This window comes from Cyprinus carpio, chromosome B13 (assembly GCF_018340385.1).
Source record: "Cyprinus carpio isolate SPL01 chromosome B13, ASM1834038v1, whole genome shotgun sequence".
In the NCBI taxonomy this organism is placed as follows: domain Eukaryota; kingdom Metazoa; phylum Chordata; class Actinopteri; order Cypriniformes; family Cyprinidae; genus Cyprinus; species Cyprinus carpio.
The window spans coordinates 9,205,790-9,226,392 of record NC_056609.1 but is presented as its reverse complement, the minus strand read 5'-3'; the positions used below and the strand labels follow the sequence as shown (position 1 = coordinate 9,226,392).

At 36.0% G+C, this 20,603-nt stretch overlaps 2 protein-coding genes and 1 non-coding gene across 3 annotated transcripts; 2 read left to right on the top strand and 1 right to left on the bottom strand.

The window, feature by feature from the left end:
• Nucleotides 1–218: 218 nt before the first annotated feature.
• On the bottom strand, nt 219–312 carry trnai-uau. The gene is made up of 2 exons: nt 275–312; nt 219–254 (listed from the first exon to the last, which is right to left on the bottom strand). It is a non-coding gene; the product is annotated as a tRNA-Ile (tRNA).
• Nucleotides 313–3,246: 2,934 nt separating this feature from the next.
• haao (3-hydroxyanthranilate 3,4-dioxygenase) lies at nt 3,247–8,630 on the top strand. Its single transcript, XM_042736374.1, has 10 exons — nt 3,247–3,436; nt 3,545–3,623; nt 4,708–4,791; nt 4,895–5,001; nt 5,443–5,532; nt 6,122–6,165; nt 6,684–6,829; nt 7,259–7,327; nt 7,444–7,526; nt 7,748–8,630. Exons 1-10 carry the CDS (start codon nt 3,348–3,350, stop codon nt 7,821–7,823), a joined length of 867 nt encoding a protein of 288 aa, XP_042592308.1. The 5' UTR covers nt 3,247–3,347; the 3' UTR covers nt 7,824–8,630.
• Nucleotides 8,631–13,494: 4,864 nt separating this feature from the next.
• Nucleotides 13,495–19,240, top strand: hcar1-3 (hydroxycarboxylic acid receptor 1-3). The gene is made up of 2 exons (XM_019118142.2): nt 13,495–13,926; nt 17,759–19,240. The coding sequence occupies exon 2, from the start codon at nt 17,792–17,794 to the stop codon at nt 18,758–18,760; it is 969 nt and encodes a 322-aa protein (XP_018973687.1). The 5' UTR covers nt 13,495–13,926; nt 17,759–17,791; the 3' UTR covers nt 18,761–19,240.
• Nucleotides 19,241–20,603: the final 1,363 nt, after the last annotated feature.

Sequence of the window (20,603 nt, the reverse complement as noted above, 5' to 3'; positions counted from 1 at the left end):
AGAATGTATTAGTTTTAATTAAATGGCAAATAAACATTTAAATAATCATGTATGACTTTTTAAGTCATTACATTTTACATTATTTTAGGTCATTAAGTAATTATATTTATATGGCCTAGCTGTCAAACTCCCCATTGCACACTACTAATTGAACGTTATTTTTATTATTTCAATTATAATAACAGAAAGTTGCAGGTTTTGCAGCAACACAAAAACACTGCTCCAGGTGAGGCTCGAACTCACAACCTCGGCATGGCTCTGCAATGTACTGCTGTATAAGTACCGCGCGCTAACCGATTGCGCCACTGGAGCTTGATCATCCATTCGACATTACACTTCAGACATTTCTAAATGCTTTTTCTCCACCGTGACTTCAGTATTTATTGATTGACTGATTTTTAATTATATTCTGATGGTACCACTGACAGTTACGTTCTCCCTACAACCAGTTGTCTAAAGTCTCACGTGTTTTAGCTTTTGTGTAACGTTAAGTTAGTGAAAACAGATGCAGGAGTAATTTACGCTATATCGATGTAAGTTAGTAGGGTACGTTAGGTGAAATAATTTCCATCGATTTTTAATAGTGTTAAGCATTAAATGCGACGTGTTGAATGATAGTAATGCTGCAGCATGTGCTCTCTAAATATAGCAGTTCAAGCTAATGATTAGCAAGAGAGCTAACGGCAGACTGTCAACAACATGAGATTGTTCTTACAAAACACCAATGTAATATAAAACAAGCTGCATTTCCTCAATTTCACATTTGTAATAGATATGCTTCCGTGACAAAACAACAACAACAACAACAAAAAAATCCTATGTCTGTTACGACAGTGAATGGGTTTTTACTGTCCCAACAATTAAAAATGCAAATTTACTCACATATACTACTTATATATTAGGCTACTTGGTTAGTAACTCAGGGACACTTTTAGAAAAACTCTTTCTGAGCCAGCATGTGTGTTATACAGTTACCGTTCAGTTAGTATATTTGTAGCAGAGATTATTGTGAATACTCTATAGCTCATTTTCTTTCTGTGAAAAGTTTCTCACCAGTGTTTACAAACAAAGCTACAGCTAAATGAGAGAAAAAGCGGGAGCAGCCTAATTCTAGGACAATATTGCGGATGAGAATGACAAACTCAAGTGTCACATACAGTATTTTATGAGAAAATATGCACTGGCCTTCAGGGCACATTCCTGTCCTACATTTAAATACAGCCCTGTTTACTTCTTCTGTCAAACCCAAAAGGCTACATTATGAACTCAAAGTCTCACTCGTTTGTTTATTTGAGAAAGGTCTTCTGGGGTTGCCATGAAGGTCTTGCATCAATATAAATTACATTGGCTCATCAAACAAATACTTTGGTCTATATCTGTCCACGTCTACACTAATAAAAACATCACCATTTCCCCAGAGAAGGAGACGTTCACCAGACAAGCGTGTTTACCACTTTAGGAATAATTTAAGTACATTTAAAATATGAAATTCACAACCTTTGCTGAAACCAATCTCTTTAATTCTACTTCTAAAATGAAGGAAGGTATGGTGGTCTTTTATATATAAAAGTGAAAGAGGCAGCCAGTAAATAATGGGGCAGAGGAGCTGTCAGGGTGATGGTGCAGTGCAAATAAGCCGCAGTGATGAAATAACATGACAACAGAAATAACTCCGGTGGGCTGTGGGTTCATTTCAGTTTAAGCTATTTTTCAGGATGCTTTCCAGTTTTGACTCTTCAATGTCTACTGACGCACACTCCCTGCGTCGCTTCTCCTCTTCCACCAAACACCCTGCATTCTGAAAGCTATCTGCAGCTATTGTTCTGAGCTCTGAATAAATGTCCCATTTATTCGGCATGCATATTTATTTTTGTGCCCTTTATGCTCTCTTCCCATTTTAACGGGCTTCTTCCTCAATTTTTCTAATATAAACACATCTCTATTTGTGTGTTACCAGCCTCTCTATTTTTGTTTCGTTTCTTGCTTTTCCATATTTGTAAATTCTCAGATTTTAGGGATCTTAATAATTCTGAAAGCAATTAGATCAGTGCATAAACACTGAGCAATACATCTGAATAAATTGTGACGATGTGAAAAGTATCATGTGTTGGTCGATGAGCATTATTTATTACCATTTTATTTTATTTTATTTTATTACCATTTTAGTATGGGTTTTGTTTGATTTACTCTTTATTTGACTTACACTTCTCTTTGAAACCTCCCACTTTTCTCGGTGGCTCAATATCAGTCAGCCATTTAGAGATCACGGGGAAGCTATAGAGTCGCTTACTTGTGGCAAAAGGAGAAGTGGTTATCCTTTCAATTTACAGAAAAGTCATGGTGACAAGGCCATCAAATCTGTGTTCATATACAGTATCTGTCTAAACTACAACCACAAGATGCACGTGAGATGCATACATTGAAGTGAACATTACAAATGTGTGTTTTTAAGACTGTTTGTATATACTGTAATGTACAGAGTAGGCCTATATAAATAAATGAAAAAAAAATCATGCTATGAAGCTTCATTTGTTTGTGTTGCTGATGGCATAAATCACTTAAAGTACTTATGTACTTCCAGCATAAAATCTTTTATCTAAGATCTGTACTTTGCATTTCTGCTTTAACCTATTGTCTTCTAGCAAGGCACATGTTCAGTTTGGTGTTAGATGACTCACAAACCTTACGCATTTTCTGCAAATGATTAATGATAAATGAGGAATTAAGTATCATAGGATCATAGCACTTCCTATTTGTATCCAACGCTATAACTTTACCTTCGGTCTGGTAAGTTTTTAAATTGTACCAAATGGCTCACATTTATGCCAACTTGTCAAGTGTTGTTTCGATCTACTGATGATGAATAATGAATCATTTGTGTAATTTATGGTGTCATACCTGTAAACTCTAAAAGTTTTGATGGCATTTTCTTTTCATATTACCTCCGTATAATGCTTGTAATAAATAATGTTTACTTTATGTAACTGTTCCACACGCGCCACCTTCTGGCAAATAATTAATTTGGATATTCACATTTTACACAGAACAGTGTGAATGTTAACTGGCATATCAACAAGGAAAAAAAATCGAAATTTGACAAATAATTGTCAGGAAGCTTAAAGGGTGGGGGTGGGGGTGGGTATTTACCTTAAGGCACCCCTGGTCAGCACTGATAGGTTACTGCTGCGTAAACATGGATTTTAACCTCACGGTCACATACTGCATGTATGAGCACCGCCCCCATTATTCAATAACTCAAAGGTAGTTTGTCACCACTGCTGAAAAAGTTGTTGCCTACTCAGACAGATTATTGCAAGAATCTTGCTGTATTCCAAAATTAGTGAAAAATGACCAACCAGGCTCTTCATGTCAACACTGACAAGTGGATTGCTGAAAATGAGAATTCATTTCTACCACCTGTATGCAACAAATTAATGTAAGTGAGTTAAACTTATCTTTCATAAACAAACAAAAACATGCCTTATATAATCACATTGATAAAAATACAAAATATCATAAGCCTTATCTTTACATTGTGTTTTAGGTTCTTTTATCAACTGAATATTATGTATGTTGGAGGTCCAAATGCAAGGAAGGATTATCACATTGAGGAAGGGGAAGAGGTGAGGTGCTATTCATGTAACAAATGAGATAATATTACAAATTAACATGACATGTTCATTTAGGAATAGCTGACTTGCTTTTTTATTTTGATTAACTGCACTGTATTCTGGGAATTAGACCCGAGAAGGCTAACAGGTGATAAGAACAGAATTAGCCATGATCTTCACAAAAGGTTAGTGCTTTAGACTCAGCAGCTGTGGGATTACATTTACCAGGAAACGAAGAGGAAAAGGACAAGAGTGCATAACTAATTATTAAAGATGATCTGATATTGACAGCATGATTTTCTACACCTGCATTGAACTTTGGGATTTGCACCACACACCGTTCACTACATTTCACTACATGGACTGCATAGTTTTCCAAATGCACTTTGCATTTTTAATGGGGACAAAGTCTTTGTGAAAAGTTTTTTGATTTTCAATTTAATTAAATTTTTTAGCTGCATTTTATTTTTTAGCTGCATTTCTGCATGGCATTAAAAATCATTTATAAAGCACCTTTACAGTGGCAAATTTCCAAATCAAACAACAGCAGGAAATTAATAGAATTGACTCTTGCTGAGCATTTCACAATAATACACCTTTAAAAAAAAATGACCTAGTTTGGTTTAGTGAGCCGGTCAGGACTGTTTATTGGTTAATGTTTTAATCTTGGTCGCTAGAGGTCAGTGCAAACCATCCGAGTCGTGGCTTTTTTGCTCTAGATATTCCACACATGATGAGCATTTACTTTTGAGGCACAATATCTTACATAAGTCTTCTGTTGAGTGTCATTTAGGCTTTGTGAAGGTTTAACAGTTAAACTGTTAAATCAGATACAGTTCACAGGGTTGAATGATATAGATTTTCTCTGGAAGAAGAAATGGCCCCATCTAGCATGAAGTTTCATTCCTAGGCTATAAATAAAAGCACACTCGCAGAAAAAGAGTTTCTGACACAGCAGCACTACATTTGAAATACAGGTCAAAGTTACAAGGCTGATGATTTCAGACAAAGGAAAGCTAAAAAATGTGTGATCCAGCTCACAGAACACTAATATTCCTCTCACTGACTTCCTGTTTTATTTGCCTTTGTGTCGCAGCTCTTTTACCAGGTGAGGGGCGACATGGTTTTGAAAGTGATAGAGGACGGCAAGCATAAAGACATACACATTCGAGAAGGAGAGGTGAGAATCATCTAGATTTGTCTCAGAGTCTATCTGACAGACTGCAGTCATGTGAAGCCATTTTATTCTATAAAGACGTTTTATATTTTGCTGCTATTCTCAGATGTTCCTGCTTCCAGCACGGATTCCCCACTCTCCTCAGAGATACGCAAACACAGTAGGGCTGGTCGTGGAGAGGAAGAGGCTTCGCTCTGAGACAGATGGCCTCAGGTACCATGGGATACTTCTCCCAGACACAACCATCCTACATTACATCTGCCTGTCCACTAACCATACTCTTAAGTCAACTCCAACACGCAATGGGATCAATTACTTGTGACCTCAAGATCATAATCTTGCCTGTTGGTGTAACTGTACATTTACCTGGACCACAATTTAGAATCAGAATCAGAAAGAGCTTTATTGCCAAGTATGCTTGGATTTGAGGGATCCAGAGTGATTTTCTGAGCCCTTTTCATCATTCTGGATGTATACAGTTCTTGAAGGGTGGGCAGGGGAGCACCAATAATCCTCTCAGCAGTCCGAACCATATCTCTGTAATCTCTGTAAACCAGACCAGTTATCAATGTGCTATTAGGTGCTACTAGATTGTGGAATAAAAATTTAAGATGTATGTTAGTGACAAAAGATGGTTTCATTTCCCTTCTGCAGGTACTTTGTGGATAATAGTACAGATGTCTTGTTTGAACGTTGGTTCTACTGTGAGAACCTGGGAACCCAACTTGTTCCCATCATCAAAGAGTAAGTCTATTATTTGCTTTAAACCCTCATGTTCTGTGGAGATTGACTTAATAGTTTATGTTTAATCAAAAATACAGAACAAACAGTAATATTGCTAAATATTCTTGCAACTATTTTATTAGTTTTTAAGTTCAGTTTTAAATTGTATTCGAATGCTATATATTTATATATTTTAAAACTAATTCTGAATTTTCAGAAGCCATTACTCCAGTCTTAAGTTTCACATGATCCAGAAATCTAATCTAATATATTCAGCTTCATCCAAATACAAATGGTTTGTATATTCATCTGTATCAGGATAAAACCCAAATGTGGTGGTAAATGTAATTTACATGTAATTGTGTTGCCTTCATAGTTTACATATAGCAAATATGCACTTTTATAGGGGTTTGCCTGCAGCCGAATACCTTATAATGAATTTAAAATGTATAACGAATTCTAACGAATGATAGAAAAAGAAAATAGATATATTGCACTCATTATAATTAGGCATTAAAATACATATGCAGTATAAGCCCTGGGGTATCTCAGTCTTCTTAATTTTGAGTGCATGTACGTACAAATAATGAGTTGCATTTCTATATTTCAGGTTTATGGATTCCAAACAGAATAAAACAGGAAAGCCTGATCCAGGTAAATGCAGTTGTTCACTTTACTGTTGCATGATGAAACAAGGTGAAATACCCTTACATTTAGCATGCCATTACTATATATATTTTTAGCAATAGCCAAAAATCAATGTATGGGTCAAAATTATCGTTTTTTCTTTTATGCCACAGATCATTAGGATATTAAGTAAAGATCATGTTCCATGAAGATATTTGGTAAATTTCCTACCATAAATATATCAAAACTTAATTTTTGATTAGTAATACGCATAGCTAAGAACTTCATTTGGACAACTTTAAAGCTGATTTTCTCAATATTTAGATTTCTTTTGCACCCTCAGATTCCAGATTTTCAAATAATTGTATCTCAGCCACATATTGTTAGATCCTAATAAACCATACATCAATAGAAAGCTTATTTATTCAGCTTTCAGGTTATGTATAAATCTCAATTTCAAAAAATTGACACTTAAGACTGGTTTTGTGGTCCAGGGTCACATATTTAAAAATTATGTGCATTCAGTAACTGTTTAATTTTTGCAGCTGAGCCCATCAAGCCAGCCCCATACCCACTCAGCACAGTGAAGGTGATGGCACCGTTCAGCTTCAGAGAGTGGATGGAAAAGCAGAAGCCTGCCCTGGCCAGTGGTCAGCCGGTGGATATGTTTGGAGCACAGTTTGAGACTGAGGTGAAAAGAAGAAGCCTAGCTTAACCAATCAGTCCCACTTCCTGCAGGAGTCAGTCAGATGAGATCCTGGTCATTAATCAGAGGTCTGACTGTGAGGAGTTTCCCATCAGCAAAGTATCGATGTATGCATAAGGTGGAGGGAGACAGAGTCTGTCTGTCAAATGGACTCAACCATTACAAGAACAGGAAATAGAACTTCTGCAACTTGAACCTCAGTACTTTCTAACTAGGTTCACGCATTTGTGTCCTGTAAAAAAATTTTAAACTCATGCAAGAGTAGCAAGAAAGCAAGTTACTGATTTACAGTTGTGCTAAGTATTGAGAAATGGGTCTTAGATTTGACTAACGTTACTGAGAAAGTCTTTTATAGATGGATGGATGGCGCTTTGACAATAATGCATTTGCTGACTTTGGCTTTCTGCCCGTTAGACGTTTCTCTTTGGTCCTGGGACATCTGGAACCTCTAGGAGAAAAACTGATGGCTGGATCTGGCAGCTGGTAACACATTGCACCATTCTTCATTCAGTAATATTTTTTAATTGTTTCCTCTGGCCTTCATGTTTATTTCAGTCTTAAACTTTCCTTTTCCTATTTTTTTGTTGTATTTTATTTAGGAGGGGTCCTCCAGCGTCTTCATGAATGGCAAGGAGTACAACCTGTCCATAGGGGATTGTCTTCTTATTTTTGGAGAGACAGAGTGAGTGTGTAATTCATTTGTGTTAATAGTCTAATAATTGCTAAGCGACTGAACTGTTTGCGAGGGATAAGAATATCAGTGACAGTAAACCAATTTAGTAAGTATTTATGCCAGTGTGTGTGTGTGTGTGTGTGTGTGTGTGTGTGTGTGTGTGTGTGTGTGTGTGTGAAAGACTATAACTGTTTGTTAACACCACTGTGTTTGTGTGTGGGCTTCTTTAGGTATCAGTGGAAACGATCACAAGATTGTGTCGCATTGTATATTGCCCAAGACCCAGAACGAAAGAGACCCTACTGAGACACATCAACAGACATGAGCACTTCTTTAGGAACAAATCCATCAACAGTTTTAATAATGACACTCTTTCGAATGCAGTTTTTATTATGTACCAGCATAGTATCATGTTCACAATATTCACACATTATTAGACAAAACATATGTTCTTTGTATTAAGTAACTAAACTCTTAAATTGCTTTAAACATTCTATACATGACAAAGTGCAAGTCGATAAAAAAAACTCTTGAAAAGGTTTTTAAATACTAATAATAATGAAAGTAATGGTAAGTCTGCATCATAATTAGTACTATTGCTTGATTTAATTTAATTTCTTTAAATATCTAACGTGTCTTTCTGTCATACTGTCATACGTAACTGACTGGCTACAGTGTTGGTACTCAAGGTATCAAAAATGTAAAATGGAATGGTCCAGTTTTGGTGCTACGCAGCAGTTTTATAAAGCATAAAAGCTAGGGTAGTGTTAGGTAATGTGTGGTTAAAGCGAGCTAGTATATTTGGCAGCTATTCAGCACACTTGGCAACACTGTGATAGAAATGGAGGTAAACATGCGAGATGTGGTTCACTGCCCTCAATTCATTGAAAAGCAGGGCTGTAGCAGTGAAACATGGCATAACAAACAGAGCAAACAGAAATGGTGAGCCTTTAGACCTGACAGTTTTATTCCAACACTTGTGTAAGGCTGATTATTTGCTGCCTAACGTAACATTGCTGAGGTACCAGAGCTGGTTCCATACCAAAGCCAGAATTTTGGTATTGTGCCAACCATTCTTGCCTGTAGTGACAGTTATTAAACACATAAAAGGTTTTTCTGCTATTATTAATGTTATGTGCAATCTACCCAAATGTTTTCCTGACATTCAAACTGAGTTTTATCTTCACTTTTGCAAAACAGAGCAACAGTGCCATTCACTTTTTCATCAGCCTTGGGTTTTGAAGTAAATTTCCCATTCTTTTTTCATCTTTGTAAAACAGTTGCAAGTCAAAGCAACCAGCTACAAGGTGAATCACAACATCACAAGAGAGAGACAGTCTCATTAAGCATTGCAATAATATAATTAAATAAAAAATGACTATTACTTTAAGAATGCCTATTGTGCGTTCAAAACAACATTTTATGCTTGTTTCAAAATATGCCTAATAAGTAGGTAATGTCTTTTACAATGTTTCACACTGGAGTGGGTGGGGTTTGCTTGCTTTGGTTCTCTAATTGATAGAGATTTTGTTGCAGAATCATTGTTAATGTAGTTTTTGCCAGGAATTTTGCAGTTAAACAGGAATATTAAAAAAATACAAAAAAAAAAACAAAAACAAACAAACGAGGACTGATGCTTCAACAAAAGAATACACCACTGATTAACAGCCTTGTAGCTCACAGTAGGTCTGTCTTTAAAAATTAGTAAGTCATGATTAATAATCAGTTTTTCTTATGGAGAAAATGAATGTGGTTTTTATTTCTGAAACCCGACTGTTTTATTAGCATTGCAGAATTTATCAGGCCTACTTAACACTCTATCCCAATACAAACACATAGATTTTTAGCATGTTCTGTTAAACATTTTACATGTGTAGTGAGTTATTATCTGTTTATATTGACTACTTATCTAGCCGTATCTTCAAAGTGTTCCTGATAATTTGTTTTTTGGCTATAAGTGCCGCCAACACCCAGGGAACAGCATATTTGAGCGTCAGACCTATGAAGTTTTACCTGAGTTCTGAATAGTCCCAAGGACAGGCCCCAAACAGCCTGAGCAGAAATCCCCAGCTAAACTCTCTCAGATAGATGAAGAGAGTGTAGTTAGTCAGCCTGACTGGTAGGGGGCAGTGTTTCTGCTGCAGCCTCACACTTAGGCCCTCCATGAAGAAGATGGCAGAGCTATAAATAAGAAGTTCTTTTAGGCTTGTGTGGCCTGCGAGTCTGTGGTCATGGGTGTAGTACAAATCCCTGGCTGCGGCGAACGCTACCTCACAGAGGCACCCATGCAGGGTCAGGCGAGGGTTGAGAGGGTTCCGGGTGTGATCCGCCCAGAGATGTCAATGTCTGCAACAGCAGAAGGTTTTGTTACCACAAGTATACGTACTTGCCTTTAGAGTTTTTTTGCTGATTACACTTTATATGATTAAATAGTAAGTAAATGTTTGATGTGATAAAGGTTTGGAGGATGTGCAAAACAATCCAGACAGCATTACATGTTCTGTGTTTTCGGTCGAAAGACTAATGTGTTTTTGGTTTCATTATCTGGATGTAAAAGACATTAGTGAAATACACTTCTGTAATCTCTCATTTAGTCACTTATAAATAGTGTTATTTCCTTTATATTTTAAGACAAACTCTGTTTCAAAACCTAGTGCTACCTAGGCAGCCTTTTAAGGCATCATATCTGGGCTCTGGACACTAAAAGGTAAGTGATAGATCCCTAGTTTTGGCTAACGAGGGGAACGAGGAAACACATTACAAGTGCATAAAAGTGCATTCGGTATCTGAGAGTGCTTTAAGCATCTATCAAACAAGTACAAACATTTGCATAAGGTATCATGGTTGACGCAGAATAATAAAATGCCATTCAAGGGCTTTATTGTACAGGATATGGGCTATGAGAAATGCTTAGCTTGACAATTTGTGGTTGCATCTGCCAGTATTTCAGCGTTTTCCTTTGCAAAAGCTCTACAAAGGCATTATTTGTGACCCATTTGGAATGCAGTAAAAACTTGATACAGTAAATTATTTACTGACAGACGTCTCCTTTTGGACCTGCCACTGCTATGACATCATCAGTAATAAATAAAGAGCAATACTGCTGAAAAAAATCCTGCCCTTGTCTGGAAAGCATTTTTGTTTTGTGTGTGTTTGTTCTGCAAGTGGAATATTGTTGTCTCTAGCTAAGCTCAGAATCATTTCTGAAGTTTTCTGATCGATTCAGAATTGTTGAAATGAGAATCTTGATCTATTTTCTCCCACCCCTAGTTTTGCCCATATTATAAAGCAACACTGCATTCATACTGTATATTTGCAGTGAAGAAAATCCCATAATGCACTGCATCAAACTCCAATTCAATATGGCAGGTGAAGTGAGACCACGGTGCTACATAAATAAACATAATATAAACATAAAACACTACACGTAAGAACAGTTTTTAGACCTACATAGCTAACTATATAAAGCGGTAATCTAACTATACATATACTATAAAAAGTTGACTATACATACACATAACCTAAGATAAACTATTTTACATAATAACTGTGCATGATATTGTGAAAATAGGTATTTAAGGTTAAGAAGCAAGTAGTGCAGTATGATTTGTGGTGCATTCACAAGTAAACATTTGTTATCTTATTAAGTCCTTGTAACATAGAGTGTTTATAAGAAAGTGTCTGGTGCATATAGAGAAAAAAGAGTGTGTTTTTCTACAGGTGGTTTATTCAGCCTTATTAATGTTAATGTCATATTAATGCTATTTTATACTGCTCACTGTAGTCGAGGTGTGAACACGTGTAAAGAGGTAAGCTTTTCTGATTTAGTTTCTAGTCTGTCATTAGGCTTAAGCCTTGTCTGTGAAACCGGGGGGTAGAGTTGAACCATACTACAGATAATGCCCGAGATAAGATGCACACAAATAGGTCATTCTGAGTTACAGGCACTTCTTCTCATCAAAATTACACATGAAAGGCAAATAAAGATCATTTGAAGTTTCATTCTGAGTATGATGCATGAGAGCATTTAAGCCAAGTAGTTTATGTGTCAGTGTGCCTTCTGACGTTATGTTTGGTTCACCTCCTTGTTGGGGGGAAAAATCTTTCTGGTTTTAGCTGGTTTAAGCTGACCTCCTAGTTGGACAAAGTTTTTTTTTTTTTTTTTTTTTTGACCCACTTAACAACTGCCAAAAGCTCTACTGAAATCATAGAAACAGATCAACCAAAGCAACTACATTAAGGCCTAACTTAAAGGGGTCATGCTGTAGAATCAAAAGAGGTTAAGAAGTTACTCTTAAAGATAAGACCATCAAATCCAGACGTTCTGTCAGTAAGTTTAGGATGCTATCACTTGATGTTATGGTTTTGTGAAATCCATAAAAAGGGTTTTGTGTAGTACCTGTAGTTATTAAAACCATGCAACTTTTGCATATACAGTCAAAATGAAGACTGTGGTCAGCCTAAAGCCATCCCACAAGTCTCAAAGATTTCCCTTAAAATTTCTGAGAATTAGTGAAGTTTTGTGGTTGAATTGTTATGTGCATTTTTGATGCAAAATATACTCCAAAATATCTCTGTTTGCCTATATTCCAAGGCAATCCCAGAATGCATTTTGTTTTGCAAAAAAGTCCCATCATATTATAGAAAAAAAAATAAAAATAAAGATCCATTTAATTCAAATATGCATCTTTAAAAAAAAAAAGTTTATAATAATATCAATATGCATATGATAAACAGTTCAGCTTTGCAACTTCCTAAAATATTTCTTGAAATCTATTTTTAGTCTTTGCTCCTATAGGCTTCACACAATGCACCTCTATGCTTTATGTCAGTGATAATTTTTTAAAAGGCACCTTCCTAGGAAGACAGTAGACTGCAAGGCATCTCACTATGTTTTGGAACAGAGCCATAGATACAAGTTGATAGTTCAGGTAAATATCACATTATGCAGCTGACCAGAACACTCATTATACAGAATATGACAAAGATACATTTGCAATTATAATTTGTTCTCTGCTCCATGTCACATCCATTTTCTGTTTCCCATAGAAAGTCAAGATAAACAATTCTGCGAGCTGGACTAATGACACAAGAGGCTTTAACCTAAAATAAGAGGAAGTCAAGTACATCGCTATAAAAAATAGCTCTAGCTCATGCAAAGGAAGAACTTTCCTCCAGGACATACAAAAGCTGTCATGGCACCATTATTATATCTCTCACATTTGCTTCGCTCTGCTGAGTAATAGAAAAGTAAAATGACTGATTAGTGGGGAACGAGTTCAATGCAAATTTGCAAACAGAATATTGTGGCTGTACAGTAATTATTTAGCATGTACCCTTTCTTAAATGTGTAAGCAACCACAGTCACAACAGTGTTGCAACAGTGTAAAAAGTGAAAAGACTGAGGCACAAAACATCTCTCTTTGAGCATTTTGACCAGAACAACAAAGCAACATTGGCTCAACTAATGCTATGAATGTGGGGGTGCTCAAGACAACTCATTATTTTTCACTATTGAAACAAATGATGGCTATTTCCTGTGTATATCACGATCGTACGTGAGAAAACATCATGTTTTGTTACAGCTGTTTTGTAATTCCAGTTAAAGAGTTTAGCCTTTTTCTTACTTTCTGTCTTTCTTTCTTTCTTTCTTTCTTGCCAGTTTGTGTACCTGCTGTTAAAATTATTACTTATGCACTGAACAGCAAGAATATTATCTCTGCAGACATCATACTGTTGAAGTTTCAGAAAGTATACTCTGTTTATACTCTGTTTAGTGAGATTTTCTCAGAAAACTAGTCAACTGTGGTACGTCAAAACAATATTTGAGGAATAAAATGTTTTAAGGGTTACGTTAAATGCACTTATAATTTTTAAAAAAGGGGGCTGGAAACCTGATCCACTCTGCTGAGGGTGTTGTAGGTACTTAAGGAATTTCCCTTTTTGGAGGGAAGCTCAGTGTTTTATTCTCTTGAAGAGATTGGTTTCACATAGTTTATTAAGAAATACTAGTTGGACTAAAACAGATGGATCTTATTACAAAACGCCTTTTGAATTTATGCCAATTTGCCTATTTGCATGCAACCAGTTTGTGAAACTCTTGCTATAGTTTGTTCAACAGTGTTGCTGTGCAGCAACAACATTTCCTTATACTTCAAACATTATTGCATATCTATATATTGCATTACTGAAAGATGCAAAACTAGTTAAAACAGGGCAATATAAGGAAAAGTTGAGAATGTGCCATGATTGGGTAAGACGCGTTCCTTTCATGTCATTATGACTCAGACAGAGGAAACTTGCTTTGACACAACTACCGAGTGGTCGCTTCGCTCAGACCAGACATTGTTTCACACTCTCTGCTTGCATCTCAAGACACAATCAGCAAAATAGTCAGTTGTCAACTCTGGTAAGTCATGAAAAACTTTTCTTACAAGAATGCATCACATTTGAACTAACTTAAGAACTGCACTCTAAGTTGGAACATATTTAATGCTGAAATGTAGTTCATGATAACAGGACTGTATTTGCAAATACTAAATTAACACTGTGAAGTTGGTCTCAATGTTACGGGTTGGGTGACTATGAGAAAGTTATGTTTAACATCACAACAAAATTGCATAGAACAAATCTGTTTTTCTAAGATCTAACCAAGGATATAATATGCCTGAAGAGAGGTATACCATAATATACCATTCATCTTTTCTACATAGAACTCTGTGGTCTGTCAAACACTTCAAATGAGTGCCAAAACAACAGTTTTTTCTCTGACTTTAGAAAGAGAGCTTCCACAAATGACAGGCCAAGCTATCAGTAAAATTTGCTGTTACACTGCTTTCTGCAAGGAGGAATGACCCTGACCTTTTTTAGCCCCCAAAATAACAAAACATTACTTCATTTTTATTTGAGCATGATAGAAGGAAAACAATATATAAATATCTTAAATGTCTTAAAAAGTCTTAAATTTTGCAAGAAAGTAGTAATTATGATTTCAAGGGTCTTACGGAAAGACCAGAATTGAGATATGCTGAATGTGACAATTAAACTACAGATTCAAAGTCTGGTGCTGTGCTACTTTGTTTTCTGCCGTTACCGGGGAAATAGTTATAGGTCTGCTAAAAGCGTCACCTGCTGGCAGAGAATGGATGTGCATTTTCAATAAAACTTGTTTTGTTTAGATTTCAGACAAATCCAAAAATCGACCTATGTTTTTACCCTGCCAAAATGCAGAACTTTAAATGTGAACTGGTAGATCGATAAGAAGACAATGCATTTTAAAAATTTAAACAGTATAGGAGTGTGCGATATGTATGGCTTGCGATAATATAATTGTTTTAATGATGTGTGATTTTATATTATCAAGTATATCGCAAAAAGCAGGTTAGTGTGTGTGCGCATTTAGCGCATGTTAAGATATGGGGCAGAAAATGTATATATTTATATAATTTCATATAGTTAATATAACACGAAGAGTGACGTTTTTTCCTCCAAAAGTAAGCATGATTACAAATGTGATATTGATTTAATACAACTGTTCAATGAACAAGAAGTTACTATTAAGAGACACCATATTTCACCATATTTTTTGCTCTATTTCTCCAACAAAAATCATTCCAAACACAGCCATGGCGCAGTTTTGCGTCTCTGAGTAACATGACGGTGTGTTTCGTTCCTGAATGAATCAACCGTTTAAATGATTTGGTTTAAACCATAGACTGTATAAAAACATGGACATAGTGTCCGTGACGTCACCCGTAGACTCCTGAAGAGCGTTTTTGAAGCTCAAAGTGTGCAGAGCGGGTCGTCGCCATCTTGGCAGCGCGTCACCGCGCGACTCTCTCGGATAATGGAAAATGGGCAAAAAGGTGGGAGCTGGTTGCTGAAACCACGCCCACCTAGCGTGATGGGAGTGTCAGCAGCGGCAATCCACCTGTCACTCAAGTGACCACGCCCTTAATTATGCAGAACTTTAAGGCTTAATATAATTTAAACGGATGAGTTATAAAAAAATTCACCCCCCTCACAGTTGTCATGAAGGGCAAAATTATCTATATAGACCAAAATAATTTTTTGAACCAGGCTGTAAACGTTTTTTTTTCTGCTGTAAAGTTGGGCATTTTAACATGGGGAGTCTATGGGAATGACTCACTTTTGAGTTTTAGTCATTACAGTTTTAGTCACTTCCGTGTTGGCTTCACGAGAGAGAGCGGGAGGTTGCCGCTCGGTTTAAACGCAATGACACCCTTAACAGTGATTTGCTGCCACCTACTGGCGATTTTATTTTCACATTTAAGTTACCTTTTCATTTTTAAAATAATTTTAAACGTCAGTTTTCAATGTTTTGTGTTTAAAATATCAAAAAATTATTTATATATTTGTAGCTGCAGGTTAAAGTATTACATGTCCCTCAGAGCTGCATTAAATTGTGTGTAAATGCATCTAAATCACACTTCTATTGCAGCTAAAGATTCAAGATACATTTTGTTGATACTGATTTCATTTGCTTGGTAACAACCCAAATGCAAAAATTTGACTCAAAAGATAGAACATACTTTTAGAAAAATGGCTTAAAGGAAATAATGCCCATACAACTTGTTGGAAATTATTAATTCCCATCGCTGCTGTGAACTGACCACCACACAGAATATGAAGAATATCAAAAAATTCAGGAGTCAGCTAATTCAGGATATCAGCACAATAACACATTCAGAAAAATATCGTCCAATTATTGTTATCTATAAAATCACAGAAAATTATCAATATCATTTTTTGTTAATATCGCACACCCCTAATTTAAGTTATTTAATTAGTAAAATAATTTATTGATAATAATTGTTTAAATTAATATAATAATTAATATTTTTGACTCATCCATTTTCTTAAAAGTGGTTTAAAGGCTGAAATGTAAAGTTTATCATTTTATAAAACGTTTTGTTTTTGTGAAAACTTGTATCTGAGCTTTAAATTATGCTTTTTACAGTAATTTTACAGTTTAATATGGTACTATTGCCCTACCCCACTCATATGGTATTAATTTTATTTGGTCTTAAAAAGGTCTTAAAAAGTCTTAAATGTGAGCCTAAAAAATCCTGCAGAAACCCTGTATCCATTTGAGACCAGATATGTTTTTATTAATAGTCCTAATTTCAGATCAATTTATTTTAGTATGTAGATGTCAATGAAGTTGACTGTGTAAACAGTATGTAAAACACTACTAGCCCTATCACACAGAAATATTTAAAAATTGCGGTAGAAATAAGATTGCTTTGTTTTCGTGGTCGAAACTGGTCCGCTGTGCAGATATTTGCATGCTATACTTGGTTATACACATTTTCAGTTTCATTACTCCAAGGGTCTTGAACCCCATAAATCATTTAGATATTGGTCAGTAGTCAATATTAGATTGGATTATTATCCTTAGTACATATTTTAACCCCTTTGATATATGAATTATGAAACCATAAAGGGGAAAAAAATACTAAATGGGACACAAAGAGAAAAGTTGGTTAACGGGATAGTTCACCCAAAAATTTAAATTTTAGTTATAATTTACTCACCCTCAAGTTGATCCAAATCTATATAATTTTCTTTCTTCTGTTAAACACAAAAGAAGATATCCTGAAGAATGTTGGAATGTTGAAAGTGGTGGTAGACACTACTATGGAAGTCACTGGCTACCAGTAACTGACTACCAACATTCTTCAAAATATCTTTTGTGTTCAGCAGAAAAAAGAAATGTATACAGGTTCGTAACAACATGAGGATGAGTAAATGATGACAAAATATTCATTTTTGGGTGAACTATCCCTTTAAGGAAATCATGCATGGTGGCTTAGACAGCCGTTCTTGAATTGTTAGCAATGTATTTTAAAGACCTCAACTTTTGTGGATGACATGAATCATTCAGAGAGATAAAATGCCTGCCAAATTATTTCAACTCGCAGATACTCATGCTACAAAACATTAGCTTCTACTAGTTTATGAAACCAGTTGCTTCAGCATTTTACACTTCGCAGGAAGGCACACTTCCTTGTACACCGCAAACACTGCTGCAACAAGTTTATACGTCTTCCCACTTCTAGTGGAGAGTGTTGTAACATGAGTTAGTTTTAGTTTAACCAATTAGAAATGTCACCAAAGTGACATGCCTAATATACATGAGGACCACATTCCTGCAGTGACATCTCAGTGTTGTTCCTGTTGCAGAACTGTTAACATGAATCTCTGAACTCTGTTTTCAGAAACTACGCAGCAGCTGTTCCTGTTAAACTACCATGACATCCAATAGCAGTTCACATCACTGTGGTGCTTCAACTCAGGAACTGGTGGCATCCGTCCTTCCTCCTATACTTATCATTGAGCTGTTACTCGGTCTGCCTGGCAATGCCATGGCACTGTGTGTCTTCAGCAAAACCTTTAGGACTTGGAGGGCCAATGTCATGTTCCTCTTCAACCTGGTTTTGTCTGACTTTCTGCTTCTCATCAGCCTACCCTTTCGCATCGACAGCTTCATGCGGGGTGAGAATTGGATATTTGGAGACGCTTGGTGTCGGATCAACCTATTCATGCTGTCAGTCAACCGTTCGGCAAGCATTGCCTTCATGACCGCCGTGGCCGTTGACCGCTACTTTAAAGTGGCCCATCCACATCACAAAATCAATTACATAAGCACAACACAAGCAGCCGGGGTTGCCTGCTTCATCTGGGCTGTTGTGATATCCCTGAGAATCCCTTTGCTGGCCAACAAACTTCTGGACAAACTGTCTCATTGTAGGAGCTTTAGCAACTATGATAAACTATCACCAGGTCTCCAACTGCATTATATCGTGTTTATCTTAGAGTTCTTTCTGCCTTTATTACTCCTGATCTTCTGCTCTGTGAGAATTGCATGTATCCTACGTACACGCAAGATGGACAAGGACAAGAAAGGGAAAAGGGCTATTGGGACGGTCCTGGTGATCGTTGGGGTTTTTGTCCTTTGCTTCTTTCCCAGCATCGGCACAGGATTGATGGCACTCCATTTAAAAAAGCTTGGACCTAAGTACTGTGATGCTTACACGTTCACCAGTCAGTTGTTTTCTACATCCATAGCCTTCACCTATCTGAACAGTGCTCTGGACCCGGTCATCTACTGCTTCTCCAGCTCTATCTTCCGCAATTATTTGAAAAGTGCTGTCAACCGAACTGGAATCATGGAGCTACAGATGAGCCGACGAGGCAGTATGCCCAGCGGAAGTGACTGAGAGTGGATTGGGGATTGATGAGCATTGGATAAGTGTACATACTGCTTAATATACGTTTATTTTTTCCATTATAGTTTTGTCAAATTTTCCTTTTGATACATATACATATATATATATATATATATATGTATATATATTGTATTTTTTTTTACATTTATTTTTATACTGATGCATTACAAAGTTTTATAATACATCGTCATATACATGATTTGACTTAAATGTAGTAATCATATGACAAATGCTAAATAATGTCACAAGAATGATAATAAAAATAAATCACATTTTTAGAATTGTTATTTATTTATTTATTTATTTATTTTTTTGATGGAATGATCAGTCTGCACACTGTTTTTCGTTCAAATCACAGCGTAAATACACATAGAAAATGTATCCTTGTGTCACGGCTGACACGGAAGATCGTAAGCTGCCTCCGTTCAGCTCATATTCTCCAAAATGGCGCTACGGTGACGCGGAGAGACACAGAGGAGACGAACTGTTGAATAAAGTTTTTTTTTATTTTATTTTTTTTATTCACATATAAAGTATTCTCGTCGCTTCATAACATTACAGTTGAACCACTGATGACAGATGGAGTATTCTGACGATGCTTTTCATACTTTTCTGGACATTGACAGTGTTATTTACTTGGCAGTCTATGGGACAGTCACAGGCCTCCCGATTTTCATCCAAAATATCTTAAATTGTGTTCCGAAGACGAACGAAACTTTTATGGGTTTGGAACGACTAGGGGGTAAGTGATTAATGACAAAATTTTAATTTAGGGGTGGAGTAACCCTTTAAGTCTCTTGAGCTTTGCCAACTAAACAAAGAGAGTCTTTTACCTCGCCATTAATTGATATTAATTAGAACTATCAATATCAAGTAGCATACTAACAACAGACATTTTCTTGTTGTTTATGCTTAATTCAACTTAGTGTTCATTTTGTCAGCTATTTTCAATTTTAGTCTTAGTCCCCTGGTAAACATCCTTGTTAGTTTTTATCATATTTAGCCAACCTTATCCTATTTAGTTTTAGTCAATTTCTAGTCGACTAAATTAGTCTAATTTTAGTCAAAGAAAATCTAAAGTATTCTAATCTAGTTTTAGTCGAAGAAAACTTGACATTTTAGCAATAAGGTTTTTATTATTTTTGTGTTAATAAGTATTTTTGTTGGCATTTTTGCAATACGATTATTATTAATAATGTGTATTTTATTTATTTTATTTAGTCAACCTTGTCCTGTTTTGGTTTAGTCAAGTTTAAGTCTGGACACTGAAATGTATGAGCGTTTTAGTCAGGTTTTAGTCATTTAAATCTCACATTTTTCGTCATCATGCTGTATTATAACGCTTAAACTGAACACATTTTTATTCACACAAATGCATGCAAACATGCATATATACAGGTTGTTAGAAATGCAGACACAGATGAAATTTGGCTCCAATCATGTTGTCATAACTGGAACAGAAGGCTAGAGTGGAAGCAGAAGAGGATCTCTTAACTGCCAGTGGGGAAGATTGCACTTCAAAGGCTCCCACACACTCTCAAGCAGGCAAGATGAACTTCTATCCTCAGCCATAACCCTGAAAAGCTACTCGTTTCTGTGAAAACCACAAGGGTTGATGCATTTTTGGAAAATATCAGTAATATTAATGCCTATAGAAATGTATTCACTCTCTCTCAACTTCGGATCAATATAAATATATTGTTATATGTTTTCAAAACTATGATTCTGAAAATACTGAGATGGGATTGCATTTTATGTAGTATCTTTGCAGTTAAGAGCCTTCAAGTCAGAGTTAAATTAAAACAAAAATGAAAATTCTGTAATTCCAAACCAA